Source organism: Apiospora hydei, assembly GCF_038363865.1.
Source record: "Apiospora hydei strain CBS 114990 chromosome Unknown utg000002l_segment0_segment0, whole genome shotgun sequence".
NCBI lineage: Eukaryota > Fungi > Ascomycota > Sordariomycetes > Amphisphaeriales > Apiosporaceae > Apiospora > Apiospora hydei.
Window position 1 is genome coordinate 4,887,579 of NW_027117361.1, and position 22,620 is coordinate 4,910,198.

The 22,620-nt window shown below is 53.1% G+C and overlaps 11 protein-coding genes across 11 annotated transcripts; 5 read left to right on the forward strand and 6 right to left on the reverse strand.

Moving 5' to 3' along the window:
* Positions 1-448: 448 nt before the first annotated feature.
* Positions 449-1,667, reverse strand: PG997_001536 (uncharacterized protein; the record flags this gene model as incomplete). Its single annotated transcript, XM_066805851.1, is given in 2 exon segments — positions 449-1,503; positions 1,514-1,667. 2 exon segments carry the CDS (start codon positions 1,665-1,667, stop codon positions 449-451), a joined length of 1,209 nt encoding a protein of 402 aa, XP_066675624.1.
* Positions 1,668-2,249: 582 nt separating this feature from the next.
* On the reverse strand, positions 2,250-3,226 carry PG997_001537 (uncharacterized protein; the record flags this gene model as incomplete). The annotated part of the gene is made up of 3 exons (XM_066805852.1): positions 2,250-2,494; positions 2,621-2,832; positions 3,000-3,226. 3 exons carry the CDS (start codon positions 3,224-3,226, stop codon positions 2,250-2,252), a joined length of 684 nt encoding a protein of 227 aa, XP_066675625.1.
* A 661-nt stretch (positions 3,227-3,887) lies between these two features.
* On the reverse strand, positions 3,888-4,252 carry PG997_001538 (uncharacterized protein; the record flags this gene model as incomplete). Its single annotated transcript, XM_066805853.1, has 2 exons — positions 3,888-4,087; positions 4,180-4,252. 2 exons carry the CDS (start codon positions 4,250-4,252, stop codon positions 3,888-3,890), a joined length of 273 nt encoding a protein of 90 aa, XP_066675626.1.
* A 1,767-nt stretch (positions 4,253-6,019) lies between these two features.
* PG997_001539 (uncharacterized protein) lies at positions 6,020-7,594 on the forward strand (the record flags this gene model as incomplete). Its single annotated transcript, XM_066805854.1, has 1 exon — positions 6,020-7,594. The coding sequence occupies one exon, from the start codon at positions 6,020-6,022 to the stop codon at positions 7,592-7,594; it is 1,575 nt and encodes a 524-aa protein (XP_066675627.1).
* Positions 7,595-9,003: 1,409 nt separating this feature from the next.
* Positions 9,004-10,203, forward strand: PG997_001540 (mitochondrial phosphate transport protein MIR1; the record flags this gene model as incomplete). The annotated part of the gene is made up of 3 exons (XM_066805855.1): positions 9,004-9,176; positions 9,338-9,757; positions 9,819-10,203. The coding sequence occupies 3 exons, from the start codon at positions 9,004-9,006 to the stop codon at positions 10,201-10,203; spliced, it is 978 nt and encodes a 325-aa protein (XP_066675628.1).
* Positions 10,204-11,323: 1,120 nt separating this feature from the next.
* Positions 11,324-11,885, forward strand: PG997_001541 (uncharacterized protein; the record flags this gene model as incomplete). Its single annotated transcript, XM_066805856.1, has 2 exons — positions 11,324-11,476; positions 11,556-11,885. 2 exons carry the CDS (start codon positions 11,324-11,326, stop codon positions 11,883-11,885), a joined length of 483 nt encoding a protein of 160 aa, XP_066675629.1.
* An 870-nt stretch (positions 11,886-12,755) lies between these two features.
* PG997_001542 (uncharacterized protein) lies at positions 12,756-13,666 on the forward strand (the record flags this gene model as incomplete). Its single annotated transcript, XM_066805857.1, has 3 exons — positions 12,756-12,987; positions 13,056-13,258; positions 13,352-13,666. 3 exons carry the CDS (start codon positions 12,756-12,758, stop codon positions 13,664-13,666), a joined length of 750 nt encoding a protein of 249 aa, XP_066675630.1.
* Positions 13,667-14,156: 490 nt separating this feature from the next.
* On the reverse strand, positions 14,157-14,912 carry PG997_001543 (uncharacterized protein; the record flags this gene model as incomplete). The annotated part of the gene is made up of 3 exons (XM_066805858.1): positions 14,157-14,248; positions 14,375-14,574; positions 14,713-14,912. The coding sequence occupies 3 exons, from the start codon at positions 14,910-14,912 to the stop codon at positions 14,157-14,159; spliced, it is 492 nt and encodes a 163-aa protein (XP_066675631.1).
* A 508-nt stretch (positions 14,913-15,420) lies between these two features.
* On the reverse strand, positions 15,421-16,195 carry PG997_001544 (uncharacterized protein; the record flags this gene model as incomplete). The annotated part of the gene is made up of 3 exons (XM_066805859.1): positions 15,421-15,576; positions 15,642-15,944; positions 15,992-16,195. 3 exons carry the CDS (start codon positions 16,193-16,195, stop codon positions 15,421-15,423), a joined length of 663 nt encoding a protein of 220 aa, XP_066675632.1.
* Positions 16,196-17,219: 1,024 nt separating this feature from the next.
* PG997_001545 (esterase) lies at positions 17,220-18,801 on the forward strand (the record flags this gene model as incomplete). Its single annotated transcript, XM_066805860.1, has 3 exons — positions 17,220-17,580; positions 17,637-17,687; positions 17,735-18,801. The coding sequence occupies 3 exons, from the start codon at positions 17,220-17,222 to the stop codon at positions 18,799-18,801; spliced, it is 1,479 nt and encodes a 492-aa protein (XP_066675633.1).
* A 294-nt stretch (positions 18,802-19,095) lies between these two features.
* PG997_001546 (uncharacterized protein) lies at positions 19,096-21,236 on the reverse strand (the record flags this gene model as incomplete). Its single annotated transcript, XM_066805861.1, has 5 exons — positions 19,096-19,482; positions 19,542-20,174; positions 20,290-20,606; positions 20,685-20,846; positions 20,918-21,236. 5 exons carry the CDS (start codon positions 21,234-21,236, stop codon positions 19,096-19,098), a joined length of 1,818 nt encoding a protein of 605 aa, XP_066675634.1.
* Between the last annotated feature and the right edge of the window lie 1,384 nt (positions 21,237-22,620).

Here is a 22,620-nt window from a genome sequence, read left to right on the forward strand (position 1 = left end):
AGATAAATCACTCAACCAACGCCGATGTTGATACTTTGCTTTATGCCAAGGGCAGATGTTGGACCTTCCTTCCCATCCGAAGGTTAGGTTCACAATAGAAAAGATCAGTGCATTCAGAGGTTCAGGTGGTAGTACATGATCCATCTCAATTGAAGTAGCTATGGGAAACTGTGCATATTCCGTCTACTCTAAAGCACTACCCAAGAGACCAACCTGATCCATAACTGTCCCCCAAAGACCTGCGGGATCCAGGCGCCTCTATCTATCGTACCCTCATATCTTTTCCAGCTCATACACTTCCAGCAATACCTCTATCTGGACAGCAGAAAATCCGTACCATCCCATCCTCAAGCCCGTATCCAAGGCCCGATGGGTTGTCATCATATCCGTACTTTAAACAACCGCCCCCTACCTACCAATACTGGAAGAGCGGACCACTGAAACGCAGTCAGGTATCAGGGTCCCTATTCGCCTCATGAACTCTCCTCGCGAGGTATTCCCGCGTCCTCCAGTAGGGCCAGTGGTGCTTCGCAAACATCCGCAGCGGCGGCACGGTGCAGTTGACCCCGCGGCCTCGCTGCGCAACGACCCACAGCTGGTACCGGGGGTCGAAATTCTTGTCGCGCTTCCAGTAGTAGAGCTCTGGGAACTGTGCTTCTTCTTTGTCTTGGTGCTGCAGACCGAGGATGCGGCGGCGCAGGATGTCGAGCTTGGTGACTTCCTCGTCATGTTGTGGCCCCTGGAAAATGTCGACGGTCGATCCCGAGTCGGCCCCGTCGCGTTCGAGCAGGACCTCCCTGAAGGCCCAAGGCAAGGGTCGTCGCACGTGGCCCTGCAGGCCGTGTCGGTACTCGAAATGCTCGTCCTCCCTTCCAGACCAGGAGGGCGCGCGACCCAGAAGACCAGAGCCGGGGAAGTAGACCGTCAGCTTCTTCCAGCCGAAGCTGCGGTCGAGCAGCAGCTCCACGGCCTGGTACTCCCATGTACCGCTTCCCGAGCCATCGGCGACGACCTCCAGCTCCTCGAGCGCGAGGCCCGGCAGCGACCGCAGGAACTCGTGAACCATGGCGTCAGCTGAGGGGCTTCGGGTCGATCGGACCGCGAGCATCATGCCCATGAGGCCGTGGACCCGGACATAGCCGACGCAGCTTAGGGGCGCGGGGACGTTGAGCAGTTTCTCGAGCATGATCTGGGGCGACTGGCAACAGAGCAGGATGTGGTTGAGCCACGAGTGGCCGATCTCGTTGCGGATGCGGCTGCAGCACGAAAGCAGAGCGAGGGCGTGATGCTTGCGTTTTTTCTTCACGGGAGCTTTGCCAAAAATGTCCCTATAAATATATTCGAACCACACCCGGGTGGCAGCGAAGACCTCAGCGTAGATCTGGTCGCGGATCTCCTGGGGGAACTTGAAGAGAATACAGCCAAGCTGTGGATTGGGGTGAATAGGCGCAAGCAGCTCTTCCTCTGCGTTTTCCTTGCGAGTTCTTTTGAAGGCGCCCTTCACTGCTTGCACCGTCAGGCTTTTCGGCGCTGTCTCTGATGCTATTGTACGCCTTCTTCAAGACCTCAGTGGAAGCCTCCGTGACCTTGCCCCTCAGCTGTGCCGACTTGCTCAGTGGCTTCGGTGGCTTCGGTGGCCTCGTTATAATGTATCCCGTGTTCGGCATCTTGCTTGTAGAGCTGCTAAGCCCCAGCCTTCAGGCAGTGAATTGTCACTCAGGCGAAATATAAACTGTAAGTATTGGACTTACCAGCGGGCATATAGGATTGATTCCTTAGTTGAACGGGGGCTTTGCGAGCGACCAACGTGAGCCAGGAGTTCAACTGGATGGTTGCTGAAAGGGAATTTGCAAGTGAGACCATTCAGGTGTGACGCAAAGTAGTTGATGATTCCTACTCGAGGGGTGAAGAAGTCTGGAGTGCGAAAGTGAAAAACAGCTGCTGTGGTGTCTACTCTCACTTTACGAGGGTTCACTACCAGTCGCGAGCTGGCTAGGTGACCACCCGCTTTACTTGCGAACAGTAGAAAACAGGGCAGTCTTTGGCCATTTCACTATTTCTGGGTACTTAAAAGCGCGTCTTTGGGGCGATAACAACTAAGGCATTCAGTGAACTCCTGCCTGGCATGGATTGAATGAATGAAAATATCAGTTGGGTACTTAACTTAACAAAAGACCACGCTCTAAACACCAAACCCGATCTCCCCATGAACTCCCCCATAAGACACATAAGTCCCCCAACCTGAACAATCACGAGCCCAACCTCACCAGGTCATCATTCTGCAGCGGCTCCTTCTCGAACCCGTTCACCACCTGCCTCAGCATCGCCGCAGCTACCTGCGAGAGTTTGACGCTACCCGCCAGGCCCGTCACCTTCAGTCCCGTCGACAGCAGGGAATCCTTCCAGCCACCGCTCGTGATCAGGCCGGGCTTGGCGACGCATGCCTCGATCTCCCCTGGGTGCGCCTTGGCGAAGTCGAGAACCTTGACCTCTCCTTGTCCCTAGATAAACGCGACACAGCATCTGTCAGTTCACTCTGCTGCTGCTACAACCTAGCTACCACCCATCCCAAAAGGAGAAGTGAAGAGCATATAGAAGCAAAGAGGATGAAGAGACTTACCCGCATCTGAGTGTACTCTGGCATAAACCACCCGGGCTTCTGGTTCGGGTCTCGGGGGCGCCGCCGTGCCACTCATGTACATGAAGCGGAAGGGCTTCGCGGGCCCGGCCTCGTACATGGCCTGCATGCCGGCCATGGTGAAGTCTTGGCAGATGCGCTTCACCTCAGCGAACTCCATCGATTTGGACTTGCTCGGCGTGACGGCCACGGTCCTACATTTCACACGCAAACCACTTAGCAGCCGTTATGCCAGAATTTGGTTGTCCCTTAACCCTTGATGGGACAGCTTGTGGTGGTCGCCGCCGGTAGCGATGACGACAGACTGGAGAAGTTGGGGTTTTGGGGTTTGGGGAACGGCGTGGAGTGGAGACCAACTCACCAGATGCAGGCACCGGCGCCGGCAAACTCCTTCTTGACGTCGTCCGGGTACTGGTCGTAGTCCTGGACGATGACGCTCTTGAGCTTGCTGGACGTCGCCTCGGGCCCCTCCAGCTGCACCGGTTTCCGCGCGACGGCGACGATGGATGTGATCTCGGGCATGCGGAGCGCCTGGCGCAGGACTTCGCTGCCTACGAAGCCCGTCGCACCGGTGATGATGAGCCTCATTCTTTCTGTGTTCTTGTGATGTCGGTTGGTTGTTAATGGGCAATATGATTGACACTCTATGCTTCTCTTTCTCTAGAGTAATCAATAATACTTCTATTTTTTGCGAGAATAACAAGTTGGCATGGAACGTTGGATCAAGGTACAGAAAGGCAGTGTTGCAGGCAAGTGCAGTGGTATATGAACACACACGGGGTTTGCGGGGTGTATTTAGTGGTTAACACCGGCAGGGAGGGACAGCTAGCTGAGAGCTTGCTTTGCTGGGTTGGGCCGCAGCCTACAACCAACTAATCTTCCCGACAGCCCGAAGGGTAAAATGCAAGCATGAAGGGCACACACCTCGTTTAGGCATTTGTCTACTAAACCCACGTTGCCGCTGACGATGAACCATGTCCCGTGTGTTTATACCCGTCATAGTCATATTTTATCACGTGGGGAAAACCGTTGTCATCATGTTTGCATGTCGTTATCATTGCCATGTCTATACGTGATGTGCTGGCTGGCTGCCTGGTCACAGCGCCGTCGTTTCAGAGCAGAGCGAGCCCAGCATGAACCGCACAGCGCAGCATGTCCACGTCACAAATCGCCCGCTAATAATATCAACTTTCGCCCTATCGTACATCCATTCATTATTAAACGTGATCTTCTCCCGCTCAACAGCGCTTTATGTCATGGTGTTGCCGTTCATCTCGCTGTTGCGCTCCTCGCTGACGGGCACGTCCTTCAGACCCTTCTCGCCCGGCACGTTGGTCGCGTTGGTGTCCATGCCGCTCTTGACGATGCCCGAGTCGGATGCGACGGGGGCCTCGCCCGGGGCCGGCGCGTCCTTGTGTGCGGGTGCGTTCTCGGCTCCGAGGCCCTTGGCTATATTGCAATGGATCAAGTTAGTAAATTATCCAAGTTGCATAACTAGTTAGAATCATTGATTCCTGGCTGTCGTTGTCTTTTGTACATACCTTCAGCTTGCTTCTTCAGGAAGGTGTCGCTAGCGGGAACGTTGGTGGAGCCGGGTGTCTTGGTGGGAGCCATTGTGTCTGTCTGGTTTGGTTCTGTAGAGAGTAGACTTGGTCGCGATTGGATGTTTGGTGTTTGTATTTTGCGAGTGCAGAGCAGATAGTTTGAGGTTTGATTGAAGAAGTTGTTGAAGCTGTCTTTGCTGTAAGGCAGTAGCTTCTTATCCTGTTGACAACACGCGTGCTGTTGCTTTACGTCACTCAGGCAAGGAGAGCTTTCTCTGGTAACCTTAGATCTTTGACATCACTGTGGGGGTTTTGCGTTGTAACACCTGGCGCGCTGTTGCAGATACAAGCAAACATCTCGATTTGTCCGCCTCTTTCAGATCCGATTATAATAGATGATCAACAATAATAGTTAGATATATCAACCATCCTCTTAAGTTCCAAGGTCTGATAGAATCCATCCCACAGTATTCCAGCCAGGGCCGCAAAAAGTTGTCATCGCAGGGTAAGACTCGGCATGGAAGTGTCCAACGAGTAAACAATTGACACCGGCTGGAGGGAGGAACCGATGTCCATCTCACTCAAAGAAACTGTCTTGGGCGTACCAAGTTGGTTTTGGGCTCAAGCGACAAGTCCAAAAAAGTAAGGAAATCGATTCGACCAACTGATTGGATTCATTCAACCTGTTACTTCTCTAAATGCATGTATGTTTGAAGTAAGATAACACCACTGTTGGCTGGCTGGATTGCAGCAGGCTCCAGGATGCAACACCCAGATCCTGCCGCCACCCGCGACAGCCCCCAACTTTCGTTATACTTGCACGTTGCAGCATACCATTCGGTGGCTAGGTGGTAAGCTGACGCTGCCTTTATCTACCCAGGCCGAACACAGTATGCAGTGGAGCAGTGCGTTCATTTGCTTTTTTGAGGAGCTCACCAGCTTGCTCCCAACTTGCTTGCTTCTTCTTGCGAGCCATTACAGATAGATTGAAATGCGACAAAGGGCTGAATGTCGCGGGTTGATAGGAAGTGTCTGACATGTGTGCCGTACGTTCCGTGGAATAGTACAAACATCGATGATCAAAAGCCACACCCAGCTATTACCTAGCATCCTGCAGGGTGCCGATGCCAGTGCCGATCATGAGCAGGCTACCCAAGGCTGAGCATTCCGATGCTATGCTGAGTTGTTATCATGGGCTGGGGGATATGGTGTCTATACATACCCAAACGCCCATGGCAAATGTCCCCGAAAGAGGCTACCACGGCATACTGCATAGGTACTGAACCATACATACACCCATGGAAAATAATGCCAGAACTACGCCCGTCAGAAAGCCTATATTCATTATGAAACAAAAGTAAACACGCCGAAAGAAACATCGTCCTCCACCATTTCTGACAGCATTAGCGCTTACCGGATGCTACGATTACTGGGGGGTACCGCCCCATAATATACGCAAATAGCACCTGGCGCCTGCCCGTCTTTGTTCATCGCTCCTTTTTCGAGGCTCGGCGATGTCAGCACCAACAGCATTGCTCATTTGAAGAATCCTCGTTGGTGGCTTTCTGTGCCAAGAAGGTCCAAAAATGGATAAATCCCCCAAATGAGGCATGGAGTTGTGCGTCTGTAATCAAATTCCTCCGTCATGTCACCCACCAGAGCCGTAATGCCAAGGGTACTGCGCCGCAGCTGGAGGACCAGGCAGACATTTAACAGTCCTGAGGTCCGTTCTGCGCAAGAGCCCGGGTCTACAGGATGGTTCAGTTTTGAATAGCCTGGCTGAAAACGCGATGTCCTGTATCCGGTGGCACGGAACAGAGATGTGCACAACGACCAAATGGTATTGATTGCTGGACTCCCTCGGTTAGGACGCTTCTGTGGTCTCGGTGTCCCGCGCAGAAGCTCCTCTCGGGTTTACATCTTCTTCGCACTCGTCGCCTGTGCCTTGTTGCTCTCCCTGAGCTGGGACGCGAGTCCCTTCCCCTCTGTCACATGGGGCTTATTGGAGCCTTGCGCTGGGCGAGAACACGCAGACTGCTTCCACGCACTTTACCCACGCCGTTTACCAGCCATATCTCGCCACCAGAGCAGTGAGGATGTCGATGAAGACGACGACGACGACACAGTCAAACCGGTATTTTCTCCGAGGTTGAAACAAGTTATAGCACCCGACGGCGCGGCCTCGAATCACTTCAACAAGCGGCTCTTTCATTCTCTGTGGAGACGATTTTGGATCCAAGTGTCACGATGCCTCGACCGGACCGGCCTGACCTGGCGATGGAGGTATTCCAGAGACGCACATGATCGCACACTCTCTCGGCATCAGTGCAGGAAGGCGTTTCCCGGACTATTCGACGAGCTGCTCCGTTCAAAGCAGCAGTATGAGAAATACCATACCAACTTGGACGATCTCGAGGACATCGAAATCCAAGATGGTCGTGTAAGAGTCGCCGTACTTGATGGACGGGTAGGTCAACCCATCTGCTCCTGGGTCAAAGGAATACAAGTACTGACAAGTTCAATCGACCTGAAGCTGCGTGTTACAAAGTCAAATCTGTTAGCGGAGAAGTCCCGTGTGGCTGCCGTGGCCACACTTCAATCCATACAGCAATCCATCATTGACGCCCCCAAACAAGACATCCCGAATATCGAATTTGTATTTGACGTCCGCGGCCAGGTAGCAGATGTTACCAAACCAGTGTGGGTTCTGGATAGGAGGGAGCAAGACGATAAGGTCTGGCTGACGCCATTTATCGGATCCTTGGAGGCTTCGAACACTAGCTCCTCGGGGCGACAAATGAAGCGGGACGGTAGTCAGGCGAAATACACCTTCAAGTCGCTGGCCCAGATAGCTTCCGAGATCGATAGCCAGGGATCGCAGGGCTCATCGGGGAGGAATGGCAAGCGAGACGAGACGAAGGATGCGGGTGACTCAGATGATTGGGGTGCGTTCCTCTTGACCAGCAGTCCCCCTCGACCCGACATGACTGCGCCTGACGTCTGCCGCCACAAGATCTTTCTTCACCCTGATTCGCAGTCCACATTCAACAGACTCGACTCACTGCTCTGCGCATCCGTCAACGTGGTGAAGAGACCCCAGTGGATCCACCTCTACCACGGTTTGATGTACTCGAAGCCCATGACCGGGTCTCGAAGCTCGCTGCCAGATTTTCAGAATGTCATGTTGGTCGATAAATCCGGGCCGGACTTGGAGAAGGGCACGCCGGGTTTCCTTCGAAATACCGAAGTCGCCAGGGCGATGGCCTCGAACGCTGTCGAGACGTTCCGCCATCGATACCTCACCGAGGCCTCCACAGCTTGCTACTGGAGGGAGTTGATCCACACGTACAGTGAAGTGACCTTCTCGCCTGAAGTCTACGACGAGACGGGTTCGCGGAGGGAGTCCCCTTAGAAGACTTCTTGGAAGCTGTTATGGTCGATGCATAGCCTTGGTCCTCGTCAATTGACAAGCCATGCCAGAAAATCCAATGGGATTGGATGAGAAATCCTATGTTAGATATCAAAGCCAAAATGGATGAACATATCCTCGCCGTATCAGGCAATTGTATTGAAGCCGTGCTGGTGTTCAATGCTGGCGCAAAGACCCCACATTTGAACCGACTGTGAGGGGCATAAAGCAAGTCTGCTCTTGCCTCACTGTTTGTGGCCAGAACCGAGAGATTTGAAGTTGAGACCAGAGGAACTATACCATATCAAATTTCGATGCTGCTTTTTTTTCAGGTTATATAGATGTACATATGCAATGCCCGGCGCTGGTTGAGACGTAAAATAATGATGGCCAGTACTTTTGGCATGTGAGAGTGTTCTGCGCGGTAACTTCCGTCATTCGAGCAAAGTGACGTCGAGTCGACCCCTCGATGAACACTCAATTGGACAATTCACATCACACAGGTGCAGAATTGGATTGGGGGGAATTCTAGAGATGCGCAATGGCATAGCAGGAACCGCATACATTAATAGACTGCCAGGTAATGGGAAACCGCGAACCTCCTTATCTCAAACATGCAAACTCAATCTTATCAGTCGCTTGAAGACTTCACTTTCCCTTGCCAATCACGGTTGACACAACTACGGCAACGTGGTGGATTCCTCGACGCTGACTCGCGCTAAGGGCAGGTTAGCTGCTACGTAGTGAGGTAATTGGTGGATCTTTCAACTGGTCGGGCTGTCTCGGAGTTAAGACGCCCGCCCAGGGAGAGGGAGAACCTGAGGCGTTATGAGAGTTTTTGCTTGTTGGCATTACGCTGTTACGAGGCATGTCAGCGGCAATGCTTAATGGGCAAGATACTTCGTGTTCTGTTGCTCTGCTCTGCAGATGCAATGCAGCATCTTCTTACCTAAAGAGTTGATCACAGGTGTCCTGAAGCCAATGGAGCAATGGAGCGATGGAGCGCTGGGCTTGAAAATGCAATTGACTTTCAGAATCTTGATTCGGTTGGCCGGAATTGGCGGCCGATGGTTGGTGGATGGGCAGGGCAAGTGGAGCGCCCCCAGCCGCTTGGACTGCTAGCAGGAGAGTTTTCCGTATTAGCCCGAGGGAAAAATTGTGTCGGTACGGTACCCAGTACCCAGTACCTTGTGCCTTGCTCCAGCCGACAGATAATTTATCTGAAAGGGCCACACACCTGCTGCCAGTCTGATCTTCAATTTCTTCCATCATCCTCCCTAAAAGCCTCACCTCCAGTCGCTTGCCCTTTTGCGCATCCTCTTGAACGACCTCCTTCCGTCGTCGTTGAGTCTCTCTCTCTCTCCACTCAATCCCTTAATTTTTATTCTTTTGCCTGTCCGCATCACATCACAATGGCCTCGACCGCTCCCCCTTCCACCGGCTCGACCAAGCTCGATGCCGTCGTCGAGAAGGCCAAGGCCAACGCTCCCGGCGAGTTGACCGGCCTCCAGCTCTACTCCAGATTCGCCCTGGCCGGCGCTGTCTGCTGTTCCGTCACCCACGGTGGTCTTACCCCCGTTGATGTGTATGTCTCACCTCGTTCTTTGTTTTTGGCGCAGATTCTGGCCAAGTAGTACTCACGGTCGCGGTTTTTGCAAACCCGCCCGCCATTGAACCAATTGGGCCATATATCCAATTGCGCGCAACACGAATTTTGACAATGGCTGACTCTCCTCTCCCTGACAGCGTCAAGACCCGTATCCAGCTCGACCCCCAGACCTACAACCGCGGTATGATCGGTGGTTTCCGCCAGGTCATCTCCAAGGAGGGTGCCGGTGCTCTCCTGACTGGTGCCGGTCCCACCTTTGCCGGTTACTTCCTCCAGGGTGCCTTCAAGTTCGGAGGTTACGAGTTCTTCAAGCAGCAGTCCATCAACGCCATCGGCTACGAGTCTGCTTCCAAGAACCGCACTCTCGTCTACCTCGCCTCCGCTGGTTGCGCCGAGTTCTTCGCTGATATCGCCCTCTGCCCTCTTGAGGCTACCCGTATTCGTCTCGTGTCCGACCCCACCTACGCCAACGGCCTCATTGGTGGTTTCTCCAAGATGCTGAAGAACGAGGGTGTCGGTGCTTTCTACGCCGGTTTCGGCCCCATTCTGTTCAAGCAGTGAGTACTCGCCAATCTTGAAATTTTCGGTTGAGAACCTATTACTAATGCGATGCCCCAGGATCCCTTACACCATGTCCAAGTTCGTCGTCTTCGAGAAGGTCTCTGAGTTCGTCTTCAGCATCTGGCCCAAGAACACCCTCTCCGACAGCATGCAGACCGTTGCCAACCTGGGCTCCGGTCTGATGGCCGGTTTCGCCGCTGCCCTTATCTCTCAGCCCGCCGATACCATGCTTTCCAAGATCAACAAGACCAAGGGCCTGCCCGGTGAGAGCACCACCAGCCGCCTGATCAAGATCGCCCAGGAGCTCGGTCTCAAGGGCTCTTTCTCCGGTATCGGTGCCCGTCTTGTCATGGTCGGTACTCTGACTGCCGGCCAGTTCGCCATCTACGGTGACCTGAAGAAGGCTCTTGGTGCCACTGGCGGTGTTGAGATCGCCAAATAAGCGACCAATTCCGGAGATGGGTGCAGACGGTGATTCACGATCCTGGTGGAGGACTTAATGACAAGGAAAGGTGGACTCCGGCGCATGGGCCGGAAAGGGCGATCCAAGGGACCGCTCGGCAATTGCAGCATAGATCCGCACAGCCAGCTGCTTTTTCTCGTTTGTGTTTTCATCGCATTTAGACTGGGCGGTACCGGACTGGAATTTTGCCTTGAGGGGTACTCAAAGATTCTTGGACAACATTCCGAGGATTCCAGCCGACGTCCAAAGAGGAGTCTGTATAGATGCTGGAGTGTCACCAGGCATAGAGTTTAGACTCAAACAGGACCATCTAGAGACAGATAAAGACCCCCAACACTTCCCTCGTGGAGGTTGTACAATACATCTGGTTTTTTCCGCACTTAAAACACCAATGTCTTCTTCCCTCTTGTGTTCAATTCATCATGTACCTGTGAAACCCCTTCTTTACGCAATGGATAATGGCATTACATCATAATCGTATGTTTCTATCGAATTGTGACGAACTTGTCGGCAGCTCGTCGGCGGTATGAGAAGTCGTCCCATCCCCGGATTGACCCCCCACGGCCTCATTGACATGTATCCCACCTGTTAGTCGGGCTGAAGCAAAACTTTAACATGAGCCTGTTTCGCTTCTATCGCACGATCCAAATTCCCCGTACATTCAGATCCAGCTTACCTTTAACCACCAGAAAATGGCCGACCAACCCCCTTTTCGACCAGAAGAGACGGATGGCCGAAGGTAGGCATACTTGTGATTGGCAAATTGAAGATGGCAACGAGTTGGTTGCATATGTATGTTGGTGGTGCCGTTATGTCCCAACCATAAGGGGGCCTGTACCTATCACAACTCAAGCTGCCATCCCTTGCCTCAGCTACCCGCTATTACCGACCGCAACCACTCTTCTGAGTTGTTGCCTGGAGGTTCTTGAAATATATATCACCGTTCTCATTCTTTTCTCCTGTCCCTTTTATTCCCCTTATCATCCTACCCAAAGCACCCTCCTTCTGGCGTTGATAGCTCTCGACATCCCAGCTGTAACAAATCCAACTGCTTTCAATCCTGAAACCTGCCCTGTGTTCACAGCCAGTATTCTTCATAATGGCCAAGCCAGAACGCGTCCTCCGCCTTGCGGGGTCCTACCGACGCAGGCAGGGCATTTCCGAAGAAGAGTTCCATGACTACCTCTCCCACCGCCACGGAGTCGAGTGCGCCAAGATCCACGAGAAATACGGGATACTGAAGTACCAAATGGTGTGCAACACCTGAACTTACTTTCAGCGAGGAAAGACACCGCAGTGCTAAGCCACCATCATCATCGTCAAACCCCCAGGCCTTCAACACCACCTCCACCCGCGCCCTGGCCGACAGCATGAAGCTCCCGTACCCCGTCAGCACCCACGACCTGGAGATCGAGTACTACTTCCGCGACGTGGCGTCGCTGCTAGCCGTCTCGGCCGACGCGGGCTTCAGGGCGCTGCACGTCGAGTGCGAGCCGTACGTGGACCTCGCGGCGACAACCGTCACGCTCACGTGGATCGAGGTCTACCTCGAGGACGGGAGGCTGGTGAATGTGGACCAGGAGGGGAGGAGCGCGCAGCTTTCGTTTGGGGAGCTGGCGGATGTCGGGGTGGCGGAGGGGCCGGTGGCTAAGTACTATTGAGGTCGGGCAAGGGGAGCTCTGTTGAGGAGGTCCGGTTAGAAAAGGGGTACGGGATGCGTTGGACTGAAGGCACACATCCAGGACTTGGTTACATGTACATGGAGCTATGCCGGTAATACCCCGAACCCCGGGGAACCTCTTTTGAAGATCGCCAACGAAATGGAAAGAGCAATCATTGGACGCCGTTTCTCGGTCCCTAGCCACATCACACATCGGTGTCAGTAGATAGCCGCTCGTTGCACATGCCATAATCTTGGAAGCTCCGAGATAATCGACTCTTTGGATCGTAATAAGGGCAGTGAACCGCGCCAATGGAGTCTGCCGGTCTCCTGCAGAAGTTACTCCCACGCTTGTTCATCGCCAAATCGCCACACGGGTGACCGGATTGCGGAGTTCAGAGAGCCCTCCGGATGGAGAAAAGGAGGGAAAACGTCGTGAATCTTCGACAGGTAGCATTTCGGAAACCCAAGCCCAAGCCCCGCGCACGATGCCTCCTCGTCAGGTTAGACCAATCGTAGGCTGCACAATTAGCCTTCCGATATTGCATTTCTATAATATAACACAACACCGTGAGTAGTGAGGCTGGGGTTGAGGCTTCTTCAATCCAGTATACCCGGAAAGTGGCTCGTCTAAATAGCCACTTTACCCGGTACTCGGGGGAGGGCCGTCCTGCTTCCAGGTCTGCTATACGACCGGCATATGTTCTCCAAGTGCCGAGAGATGTACGTATCTTATCGCAGATTCACACCTATAATACCAAGGCCAAGTCGGCATGACCGACAAGAGCTCCAAAGGTGCGGAGATCTTTGCGGCGCAGCAGACTGCTCACTTGAACACAATCCCTCTCCACACAACAAGAAGATTGTCATGATGGTGTCTGTCAAGCTTCTATCCCTAGCTGCGTTGGTTGGCGCCGCGGTGGCTCAGAACACCACTGCCCTGCGATACATGCCCTTCGGCGACTCCATCACGGAGATCACCTGCTGGCGCTCCAAGCTGTGGGACAAGCTGCAGGGAACCGACTACGCAAACACCAACTTCGTCGGGTCGGGGAAGAACGAGAACAACTGCCGCAACACCAAGTACGATCGCGACAATGAAGGTACGTGCCACCAGATAACAGCAGACACGCATCGGCACTTGACTAACTGAGACGGTACGGTTATACAGGACATTCGGGGTTCCTGGCCATCAACATCGCCAACAACAAGCAACTCGTGGGCTGGCTGCAGAGAAACCCGGCCGACGTCATCACGATGCACTTGGGCACCAACGACATCGTGCAGCAGAACAAGCCCGTAAACCAGATCATCGCGGCGTTCACGACCTTGGTCCAGGTGATGCGGGACAGCAACCCGAAGATGAAGATAGTCGTACGTTTTCCCCTCCTTTTACTACCCACATTGTCTTTCTTTCCCACCCCCACTGTGAATAACCAGGACTGACGAAGAGCTAAAACACCACAGGTCGCCCAGATCATCCCCATGGGCATGGGCAACTTCAACGCCAAGATCCAGGCCCTGAACCAGGCCATCACCCCCTGGGCGCAGGCGCAGAACACGACCGAGAGCCCCGTCTGGGTTGTGGACCAGTACACGGGCTACAGCGGCTCGGCCGACAACCGCGACGGCATCCACCCCAACGCCGGCGGCGACGACAAGATGGTTAACATCTGGTACCCGGCCCTGCTCGGCGCGTTTCAGGCCGCCCGCGCGGACCAGGTCGCGGCGGCGGCCGAAGCGGCGGCGGCGGAAAGGCGAGTGATGCCGTTCATGGCTTGATTGTGGGATGAGATGGGGGCGTAGTTTGGGAAGACGGAGGCAGAAGTTCGTTCGTTTGGCGGAAAGTAAACTTGGGAGAGGTTGACGAAGTAGTCCGGCTTGACAGTGACATTTGGCATTGAATAGCACTTCTGTAAAATCCGCCACACTGTGTTCAACTTTTCATACTGCAGCCAAATAGTTAGCAGTTTGGGGCAAAAGCAAAGATACGGGCACCATTCTTCAGAGATGCTACTAGGTTCCCAGGACAGTCTCACATGTGACTCGTTAATATGTTTCTGGTTTCATTGGGATCGCGTCACCATGTTGTGTAATTAAGCAGCCGGCAGCAGCGGCAATAGTATTTGTAACACGTGTTCCGGTCTAGAAGAAACTATTTAAGCCCAAGTGACGACCTATGCTCATCAAGCAGAAGATCAAAAATGCCAGCCACCCATCCTCCACCCACAACGATCGGTCTGGTACTCTTCTTCGTTGCTCCGCCGCTGACTCAGTACGGCGAGTCGTCGTAGGAGTCTGGGCACAAGAAGCCGGAGCGGTTGTAGCAGGTCAAATACCCGATGTCAGCGCCAATGATCTCCCCTATACGTACACGGGAGGGTTTATTGATTAGTCATCCCTCATGTAACTCTTTCCTTTCTGTTTTTCAAGTGCGGCTCGAGAATGTCCCGGGGGACATGCAGTGGGATTAGGTAGAGAATAACTTACGGAAATCAGCAGAGTAAGTGCCGCCCGGCTCGCGTCCCAACATGTTGCACGACATCCCGGTCGGTTTACCGGCCTTCTGATAGTTGCTGTCGGCGTAGTCGAACTTGCCCCATTGGAGACGGTAGAAGTCGACGCCGCCGCCCAGGCGCTGGGGGTGGTAGTTCTCGACACCTTGCGCGTCGCGGCGCAAGGCGAAGCACCTGTTTGATGATTGCCAGCCCGCCTTGGTCAAAGCATCTGCGGCATGTCGAGCAACGAATCGAAGAGGAGGAGTGACTGGGGAAGAGCAGGAATGGTTTGGTTGTGTTGGCGTATGGGCACATAAAGTGATAACTTACTGGCTCAGGTCCAGGTACGAACATTGGGTCTGCGTGGTGTTTCCATATACACCCAGGCAATCGGCCTTGAGGAAAAGTCTTTTGTTCGACAGCTTGGAAAGAACTAGCTCGAAATTGTTGCAGTAGTTCAGGTAACTACCAGAGACCAAAGCGGAGAAGATGAAGAGAAGGAGCAAGGGGAAGAAGCTGCTGCGAGGCATTGTTGGCAACGTGTAGTCTCGGGCCGAGAAGAGTCTGCTGGATGGTTACCGAAAGGTGCAATTGATGGATGGGAATGAGGAACTGTGTGGCTTTGATTTGGGAGATACAAACAGAAATGTTCGTGGAGGGAGAGAGATTGATGAAAAGAAAACCCGGGGTCACATGGACATTATATAGATTGATGATGTTCCGACTTCATTGAATACAGATGGCGTGGCTTTCTGTCCAGTGAATAGATCCCGTGCCGTCACGAACCACCATTAGACGATCAAGCCGCAGAAATGTACCATCTGAAATCCGTAACAGGAAATCTTGAAAGTCCCACGTCCTTCCTCTTTGTCTAGAAGCCCAGAACGATCACAATGCATAGCAGATCAGAAAGGCCTTAGCAGGCCTTGGTCTTTTGGAATACTGGTTTAATTCTCTGTTACTCCGTCATAATTGAATACAGGACTCTCAGCAAAAACCCAACTAGGTTCCTGGCTAAACAAGACAGATGGCCACTACTCAGTTCTCGCTCGGCCATGTGCAGTTACTCCAAGGGCCCGTACTATATCTCTCGTTCTTCTCCTCGTCCTCCCACCTCATACAGACCTCAGCCGTAAGGCAGTATATCCTCCTGCCGTCCTCTGTCTTTGCATCGAAAGTGAAATTGTAGACGGCCTAAACTGCTGTCAGCTTCCCAACCGCAAGAATCTATCTTATTGCCAAGACGCATGGATGCTTACCGGCCACCAGAGGAACATGGACATAGCCAAGCCCACTGGGCTGATCATTGCGTAGCCTTTCTCGGACGGACAGGCCGTGTTGTCCGTCCTCCCGCCGAGAGGCTGCTCGAGCGGATTGAGGCCGCAGAAGTCGTCCCGGTACGTCTCGCCCTGCCTGTCGGCGGGGTCCGTGCCGTACGTCTCGCAGTACGAGCCGCAGTTTTCCGTGACGTCCATGGTAGCATTCGGTGAGAATGTGTTCTGGAACTCCCCTTCGATGTGTATCTTGAACACATCATCACTGTTTGTGACGTGGCGCATTAGCTAGATATGATCGCTTCTATTGGCCTAATAAACTCAACAGATGAGACAGCTGACATGTAGATAGGTTGTTGTTCAATCGTAACAGATGATATCCGAAAGAGGTCGGTAGAGCGTGATTCGGGGCAAAACTTGAACGGAGTTCCGCCGGGGATGCTGGTCGTTGTGGTAAGTGTCTTTACCCTGCTGAATTGCTTTTGAGTACCGAACAGTGCTAAAGCTCTTGAAGCGCTCGCTGCAACTGGTAAACGCATGTTGACGAAATGGATCTACGACTGCGGTCTCTGGGGTTCGATGAGATCAGGTGATGTTTAATGGGCACAGGCAGGGTAATGAGGACGACGTAGTTGAAAGCTGATTGTCAGCCGCTCCCGTGGAACTTTTAGCCTGAAATACGCCTAAACCCTTACTTACGGCCTGATGTGATTGGGTGAGATAAGCGGACTGGCATATTATGGGGGTGCTTTGGGGGGCCATTTACATGCAAGCGCCGGCGAAACTCTCGATAATAGATTTCATAAGTACAATTCAACATACTGAGGATGGTTTTCGCTATGTTAGACCGGGCTGAAGCCATACGCCGCACATGAACCATTGCCAAGACATATCCTGTTGATCATGCTACTACCACATTTCTATGTTACTAGGTATTAAATACTGCGAGAGCAACATGTCTCATATCTGAGCCACCACCGGAAAAGTCACCGTATAGTGTCATTTGGGTAAGTTAGGCTTGATCTTCTTAGCCTCGAATAACCGCGCGGCTCCGCAAGTGAGCCTTTTCTGTATCGGTTCGAAATAGAGACTCAATATACTTTCAAAGTTGGCCTTACAGGGTAATATCATTCTGAAGATGAAGAGCTTGGTGGGAGACTATGGGATTTGGGGCAGGATGGTGTTCTTAATGCAAGTATTGCCACACAAAACTATGATACGATTGGTGCAAGTGCCTGTGTACGGAACAATATATCGCTTTCATTTGGGGGCAGATAAGTCAAGATAACCCAGTCATCACGCGTTCATGTGCAGTTAGTGAATGCCTGAACGATTAGTGTGGATTTCACGTGATATTTCCGCTATATGGAACATATGTCTTACAGGATCATGCGGGTGATATGGTGGACGTGATCACATACGAGAAGCCAAGTCTGCCCAGCTGATAATGGGTTTAAATCGATATCATGAACATCAAATCCTTCAATTTCCTCTTGCAAACCCTTTCTTACACTGTTTAAAGAGACCATCCCCGATGCTGCCCCTATCCCGTTCGCCGGAAGCATGGCCATTATATCTTGCTCTTGGGTGAATGTTCTCACTGTATACAGCCTTTTCTCAACTGCTGTTTCTTCAACGAATCAAGTCGAGACCATCAAGCATCTTCTCGGATGGGACAAATTCGAGTGGACCGCGCTTGGGGATTCATACTCTTCGGGCGTCGGTGCCGATACCTACACGCCCAACTCCTACCGCTGTCTTCGGTACGATCATGCTTATCCTGTCTTGATGAACAGCGACGGGAGGCTCCCCAAAGGCGACCACAAATTCAATAATGTTGTATGTTCGGGCGCCAATAGCATGGAGATCGAAGATTATCAACTCTACGACGAGGATACGTTCGCAGAGCCCAATTTTCAGTACGGTAAGCCACGAGTATAACGTTTTGCATGTTATTATAAGGCTGGAATGAGTTCCTAGGCAACCGTCCTAAGTTCGGAAACCCAAGCATGGCCACGCTCAGCATAGGAGGTAACGATATTGACTTTGCCGGCATCATCTTCAACTGCATATTGGAGACGCACATCTGGGGCGGCCCCCGCCGCGCTCCTGCGAAGAGCAGAAGGAAATCACTTGGCGCCTTCTCCTCAGCCCCGACCTGTCCGACAACATCGCCCGCACCATCAAAAAGGTGGTCGACAAGGGCCGCCAGGGCCCCATCGGCAACAAGTTCCGGCTCTACGTCACCGGCTTCCCGCAGTTCTTCAACGACAACACGACCGAGTGCGACTCCGTCACGTTTGCCCGCACGGCTAACCCCAGCCCTGACGGGATGGACCACGTCAAGCTAACCCGGGAAGTGAGGAAGGACTACAACAATATGAGTGTAAAGCTGAACCAGGAAATCGAAAAAGCCGTTAAAAGGCACGAGAGCGACGGTGTCAGGTGGGTCCCGATCGACCCCGTCATGGAAGGCCACCGGTACTGCGAGCCCGGCGTCAAGGAGCCCGATCAGCACAACGACAAGCTCTGGCTCTATCACTACCCGTACGACGAACCAGGTGATACAGAAGTGATGAAACATCTGGAGAAGGGCGCCTCCAGGGTCATGCTAGGAAAGAGACAGACCTACGCCGATTACGAGAATCAGGTCTTTGACGCGCTCGAGCTGAGAGGCGGCCTCATCCAGAAAACCGCCTTCGATTTCTTCTGGAGGGAGGTGGGTAAGAGAATGAAGGTCTTTCATCCGCGGATACCTCTGCACGAGAGGATCCGGGATCTGGTCCTCGACGCTTACGTCGGAGACCTCAAGGGCAATGCCGGCAGCGGCGGAGGCTCCACCGAGCCGTCCAAGCCGAATGAGAACGAATGCCACAGCATCAGCGGCGACACTTGGGTCATGTCGCGCGACCAAGCCGTCGATAACGTCAAAGCCTTCTGCAGGCATACTCAGAGCAAGGCCAGGTACAACAAAGGATCAGCCAACGAGCTAGAGCTGTCCGTGAGCCGCAAGGGCGGTTCTGATAAGAGACCCAAGGGTGCACCCAACTGCGAGGCCCGCTTCACCCGCGCCGTCATCGACGGGTGCGACGGTGACGATAGCAAGTACCTGTTTGCTCAGGACTTTGATTATGGTCGGAATTAGGATAACCAGGTAGTCGAAGTGTATGAACATCTCAACGGCATTATCGAGGGGCATTTACGAAATTTGGAGTCATGGACTTGGGTGTTTCGGGATATATGGGAGGCCATACTGTGGGATCTACTTTTAGTATCTCTTTGCGTCTGGGAAATTTTGGCCATGAGAGGGTCTTGTCTTTGATTATATTTATAGGTTCCATTGAATTTACTTTCAAGATATCAGCGCGCAACTAGACCGAGCCCATATACTAGTCTTCTATTGGTATTTCAATATAACTTCACCTTTCTCCTTAGTCCTTCAAGTCCAATCCTCCCACCGCGCCTCCATGCTGTAGCCACCACCCCCCGCCGCGTCCCCCAAAATTCTCGGCTGCATCGGCCCCTCGAACTCGGCCAGGTACCCGAGCTTGCACGCCGAGAAGCTGACGCGCGGCTGCTGCCGGACGTAGAAGTCGTCGAACTCGGCCGCCATGGCGTCGCGCAGGCTGTGCACGTCGCCCGCCGGGTGCAGCGCCTCCCACGGTTTCCGGCACACGGCGCCCTTGCAGGCTTTGAGGGTCAGGAGCAGAGCGTCCACGCGCGCGATCAGCTTGTCTTTGGGCCAGCCGTAGAGGAGGGTGGTAGAGTCGTCGTTGCTGTTGGCGGAGGTGGAGGGGTAGATGTTGGTCATTTGCCAGGGGTCGGCCTGTGTGAATCCAAGAGTTAGATCAAAGGAAAGAGTTGGGGATAGTCAATAACTCGTACCTTCAAATCATACAGTTCGTGTTCGTTGGTACACCACACCGTGTACGACAAGTCATAGCCGTCGCCGAGGAGCCGGAGAGCCTTGTAAGTGTCATTCAAACCGCTCATACCATGCATCCCACTGCCCGTGCCAGGGTAATCGCCCTCCAGGATGGCATTCCCCCAAAACTCGACGTTCACATGCTCGCTCTTGGCCGAGCCCTCTTCGCTACCCTGCTGCTGCGCCTCCGTCACGGGCATGGGCACCCCGTCGAATTCCTCCCGTAGCGGGATCCCCGCGAGCTCGAACAGGGTCGGCACGATGTCCGTGTGGGACGTGGGCAGCTCCCACTTGGCGCCGGCGGGGATGCCGGGCCCGCGGATCACGAAGGGGACGTTGATGTCCTCCTCGATGGAGCACGTCTTGCCGGGCGCGAGACGGTGCTGTCCGATGTGGAAGCCGTTGTCTGAGGTGTAGATCAGGTACGTGTTGGCGAGCACGTCGGGCGTGGTTTCCAGTCGGCGCACGATGCCGTCGACGAGCTCGTCGACGGCTTGGAGGGACTGGATGCGGCGCCGGTAGTAGTCGTCGTGGTAGTCGACTACGGTCTGATTCTGGCGATCTAGGGTCTTGATCCAGCCACCGCCGCTGGGCTTTTTGTTCGTTTGATGTTAGCCTCTTTCCTCTTTTCTGATATCCCTCCCGGATTATGGTGACGTTAAAGCACGCGGGGAAAACAACCAGGGGCACCGAATGAGATTTACTTACCACTTCTGGGTTAAAATTTGGATTACGGGGAACCTTCAGCTCAGGGAACAGATCCTTGTGTCGATCTGCCGGCACAGGCGTGGTGAACCTCCCCTGCCACGTCTCGGAATGGGGCCCGATGGGGGCGACACCGATGAAGAAAGGTTTTTGCGTAGCATCATCCCCGGAGGCGGAATCGGCCAGTGCCTCGTCCAGGAAATCAAGGGCCTTGCTCGCCGCCAGGTCGGTCGAGTATTGACCCGTGAGCGTGCGTGGGCCTTCTTTGTTGCGTTGCATAGTGACATTGTAATACACGTAAGTGTTGGGGTCCAGGAAGACTAAAGCAGGAGTCAGATTGTCTTAGCGAACACGGCTTCATCTGACGTCGACTTGGTTCTCCAATGGCAGCAACTTACAGTCAGTCCCGGTCCAACCGTTGGGAAAGGGGTTGTTGTACGTCGCGGTCGAGAAGCCGTTCATCAGCTTGCCTGTGTAGTAGGTATTATACCCCGCCTCTTGAAGCCAGACGGGAAGGTATTTGTCGTTCCATCCCTCCGAGGCGAACTTAGGATAGCCGCCTATATATATGCCATTAGTCTTCAGCCAGGGGGAAACATACTGACAAATTGGTGTGAGATTAATAGCTTACCGTATGGCATAGCGACATCGGTCACATTGGTATTGTGCGCCGCTCTTCCGGTCAGTAGCGATACACGGGAAGGGCAGCAGATCGAAATAGTACAGTAGTGCTTCGAAAAGGTGGTGCCCTGGTCGGCGATGTGTTTCTGCACCGCGGGCTGGTACTCGAGCGAGCCGAGGCGGAGGTCCTGGTCGTCTGTGATGATGAAGATGAAGTTGGGCTTGCTCTTCGCCTTTGCGGGATCGTTCGCAGGCCCAGTTGTCTTCTGGCTCTGGGCGAAGGCCAGGCCCGCGAGCCCGAGCAGTATAGGGGCAACAACAGCCTTCATAACGAAAAGCTGCGTTTTTGACAGATATAAGAATGAGCGAGCGCGTCAAAACCTGACCTGATGGCCCGGTGCCCGAGTGCAACAACCTTGTTTCTTTTATACCTACCGGCTCCGACTCCGCAAAGAAGCCGGGTTTGTGCGATTTCGAACTCCGATGGCGTGCTCGGGGTACCCCTGTCGTGAGGGTGGGGAGTTGCCGCTGCGCTACCTCCACTAAACTGGGTCGTCGACGCTACAATACGTCGTATCGTGGGAAATTTCCACTATGTAAAAGGAATACCTATCGAATGGAAAGATAAGAACGGGAAATATGATATTTAATCCAGGTTCATGCCAGAATATAAAGAAGCTGTTGTCACTAAGGGATGGGCGTTGCTGTTGTGGTCTCCTCTCGCTGTGACCATCCATGGTATCTTTGGAGAAGAGGTGATAATTCCATTCGAAAGATCCCTTACAATTGATGTCGTCGCTAGCTGATTTCTAGATCATCTGTCCGGTGTAAGCAAGGGGTGGTTACTATCCAATGCAGGGTTGAGGTTGATCAACATTGGTATTTCAAAAGTGGATGAACACTGATAACTTAGCCAGTCCGGGCTATCCTGTGAGTACCTAAAGAGGTAATTGGCGTCCTAGGATGTTTCTTGAAGGGAGAAGATACGGCCGTACGTGTATGACATGTTGGAAACGAGTCCCTGTATTACATGCAAGGCTTACGACTACCAGTAAAGGCAAATGTACAACTCTTCTCTTGCCCCAAGACAGTCTAGAGTTGATTTGGGGCTCCACACACTCTTCATATCCAGCCCAGAAATTCTACTATTCATTTGTCAAACGTCACGAGGGCATACGGATATATTCGACAACAGAGTCACGAGTAAGCTAAAGCCAAAGAAGGGATAATCAAAACAGCCCCTTTCCTACGCTACCTCCTTGTCTCGACTGCGTTACATCTCCCCCGGTTGCTGTCCTTTACTTTTCGATACAAACAAAACCTAGAGGTAGCATCGAACGCAGGTTGACCTTAGGAGCAGGAATTGGATGACCACAATCTTGATATTTGAGATATCGGCTCCAATTGATGAGTGTGGATATGGGCTACACCGTGATTGGTACCTTTGATGAGTGGTTCGAAACTGTCATTGATACCCTGCCAGAATCGGTAGCTGAGAAGAGGGATGCATTTTGCCGCTGTAACAATTGGTCCGTTGGTCACGTTGGGCATCATGGTCGAACTTCGTATGCTTCGGGCACGTTCGTCCTTAAGATGGGGAGAAGACAGTTGAAATACTTGGCACCTCGCCTTCTACACAGAGCGTGTTGGGGGTTCGGCAAATTGGAAGTCACAGCTGCTCAGAAGGCTCGGGAGGCAGGCCGCAAAGGGTGG